Genomic DNA, 3,187 nt, shown 5'->3' on the forward strand with positions numbered 1-3,187 from the left:
TCTCATAAGTTGAAAGTTCGTAGTTGTATCATTTTCATGTTTATTAAAAAACTATTCATTTTTAAAAGTCAGTTTTTTGAAGATTGTTTGGTAAAACCTACCTATGATTTGTTCTTTGTCTTGATTGATTAATTCATATGTTGAAGGGGATGTACTACTTACTTTATCTCCGATATATATTTCGTTTCTGTAACAGGTTTGTGAGAAGAATATTGAATCAACTTTTACCTTCATAGGAAAAATAATTTCAATTAGAGCTTTACTTAGGAAAGAAAACGATTATGGAAAACCAGATAATCAAATAAGATATTTTTATCTTTGCTGTAAATCCATATTTTTTAAATTCATAAATTATTGATTCACTACCATTTCATCTTCATGACTCAAATTTCTAAATGGGAGATTAAAATAATATGATTTATTTCTTTCCTTCAGTTTGTTTCCTAATACAGTTATATTTTTTTTACTGTTTTAAAACTTCGTTATTGATAATAGTTATCTGTTGTTAAATAACACCCTCATCAATATTTTGTATTTGTTGTTGAATATAAGTTTTAATTTTGCTTTCATCAATATTTTGTATTTGTTGTTGAATATAGGTTTTAATTTCACTATCATCAATATTTTGTATTTGTTGTTGAATATAGGTTTTAATTTCACTATCATCAATATTTTGTATTTGTTGTTGAATATAGGTTTTAATTTCACTATCATCAATATTTTGTATTTGTTGTTGAATATAGGTTTTAATTTCACTATCATCAATATTTTGTATTAGTTGTATAATATTTGTTAGTTCTTTTTGTAATTCAGTGTTAAATTTAGTTTCCAGAGCAGTTAATTCCTGTTGAAATGTATCTTCATTTTTACCTGGAGCAGCAATGTTATCTATTTTTTGTTTTGTAATGTTATCATCTAATTGAGATATCGATGAACTTAAATTTTGTAACTGAATTTTGTTCACTACATTGACTAATTGTTGTTGAATACAACTTTTCAAACTTGTTACTTGTTGATGTTTGAAGTATCTTTTCGCATCACTTATTTTATCTTCTAAATGGTTTTTATCTACTTCAATTGAATTGATTTGATCCAGTAAATATTTCTTATGAACAGCATCATTATCAATTTCAAGAGGACTTTCAATTAGTTTTAAATTGTTCATATCTATATCATCTTTAAGTGTGTCTCCAATTTGATCCACAAAATAATGTTTTGCTTTATTTATCCATGCTGTGGTGTTAGGTTTTTTAGTATCTAAAGGTAAAGAACCTATCCAAATTTATTTATATAAAGTTAAATTTATTATAAATTCTCCAAACTGTTTTCCTAAGCTTAACTGATATAAAACCCAAAGTGAAAGTTGTCCACAAAACTATTGTCCTGGCATTTGAATTTGAAATGTAGATCATTTAATTGGTTGATAAGTCAATTTCATTATCTCTTCAGTTGGTTCTAATCTAAAAGAATCAAAGGAATAAAGGTTATTTAAAAAATCCTTGTATAAAGCAGAGTGATGAACTTCTTTTTGATCGGAAGTATGTATATTTGTTATAGCATAAAATTTACCTTTCTTATCCTTGAGGTCATTTATTTCATTGCATACAATAATAAAACGGTGATATATGTAAATTGTTTGCCCATCTGATAAGTTGAAAGTTTGTAATTGTATCATTTCCATATTTATCAAGAAAACTATTCACTTTTAAAAGTCTTTTTTAAGTTCATTTTCATAAAACCTACCTATGATTTGTTCGTTGTCTTGATCGGTTAATTCATATGTTGGAAGTGATGTGTTATTTAATTCATCTGCAATAAATATTTCGTTTGTCCAATAACCAATAACGTAACCCTTCTCGAATTTACTTTTATATTTGAAATTACGAACTCGGTCTCCAACTTGATACTTTTCCTTAACGTGTAAATCTTTTATTTCATTTTCAAAATTATTAAGGGTAGAAGACTACTTTATAATATCTGGATTTTTACTAGCTTCCATTGGAGAAACACCGATGGAAGAATGAATTTTATTATTGTATTCCGATACTACATGAGTAAAATCTTTAACCATTTTTGAGACTTTACTTCTGTGAAAACAATTTTGATTTAAGCGTTTTGTTAAATCTTTCTATTACTACAGCTTTTCCCTTGTTAAGAGTACTGTTAATTTCAAACCCGAGTGATTGTTTTATGATCACTTCAAAAGCATGCTTGACTGATAATCCTGTTTTGTTTTTTAGAGGAAAAAGCCATGCATATCTTGTATATAAATCTATTAAACAATATTCAAAAACCAGCTGACCATATTTCATCTTTGTCAAATACTTTAACTTTTAAATAATGTTTGTTTTTTCTAAATTCTTTATGAATTTCATCTGCTAATCCCATACCCAATTTCATCTTTGCTTTTACCAGTTTTATAATCAGCGCTCTTTCCATTTTCTCTTTAAGTTGGATTTGGAATATTTTCAAGTTCGTTTATCATTTGTTTGTCTGCTTCATGTCTGAACTGTATGTCTTTATTTCTGTATAATATATTATGTTTAAGTGCAGCAGCATCAGCTCTATTGAAAGGTTCTTTACCTGATTTGGGTTTATCGTTTTCGTCTAATCGAAGATCTAACCTTGTGTCTGGTCCAGTATAATTATGACCTGGAAACCTGAAAGATGTTCTTCTCCAGGATATTTTGCCCATGGAAATCCAGGAAGAGAACCTAATGATTTATATACGCCCACATGATATGGGGGGCGAATATTGCCGTCACCCATGTCCATTGGTCTAGTAAGTAAATAATAGAACTGTATTAACTTGAAAGAATACTACGTATCTTCCAAAGCGAAGTGTCGATGTTAAAGATAGATAGTCTCCGGAAAATGTTAATTTGCTAAATTTGCATTGGCCAATCTTAGTATTATAAATTCAGAAATTTGAAAGTATTAACTGTTTTACGGTAAAACATAAAATGGGTGAATAATTATATTCATCTTGTTGCAATGTATCACTTTCTCAAATGAAAATGGCTTTCGTCATGACTTGTAATTTAAGTTTCTTTGAAATTTTGGCTAAAGATAACAATTGCTTGTGATTTTAGGAATCTAAATATGTGTTTCAAACAACAACTATACCTTCAAATAGGCCAACATTTATGCAAATATCTATCTTTAATTCTTGAAGTGCTATATTAAA

General features: G+C 27.8%; 1 protein-coding gene across 1 annotated transcript; it reads right to left on the reverse strand.

The window, feature by feature from the left end:
- Positions 1-505: 505 nt before the first annotated feature.
- Positions 506-2,695, reverse strand: LOTGIDRAFT_162002 (hypothetical protein; the record flags this gene model as incomplete). Its single annotated transcript, XM_009057937.1, has 3 exons — positions 506-1,272; positions 1,744-1,809; positions 2,584-2,695. 3 exons carry the CDS (start codon positions 2,693-2,695, stop codon positions 506-508), a joined length of 945 nt encoding a protein of 314 aa, XP_009056185.1.
- Positions 2,696-3,187: the final 492 nt, after the last annotated feature.

This window comes from Lottia gigantea (genome assembly GCF_000327385.1).
Source record: "Lottia gigantea unplaced genomic scaffold LOTGIsca_32, whole genome shotgun sequence".
NCBI classification, from domain to species: domain Eukaryota; kingdom Metazoa; phylum Mollusca; class Gastropoda; family Lottiidae; genus Lottia; species Lottia gigantea.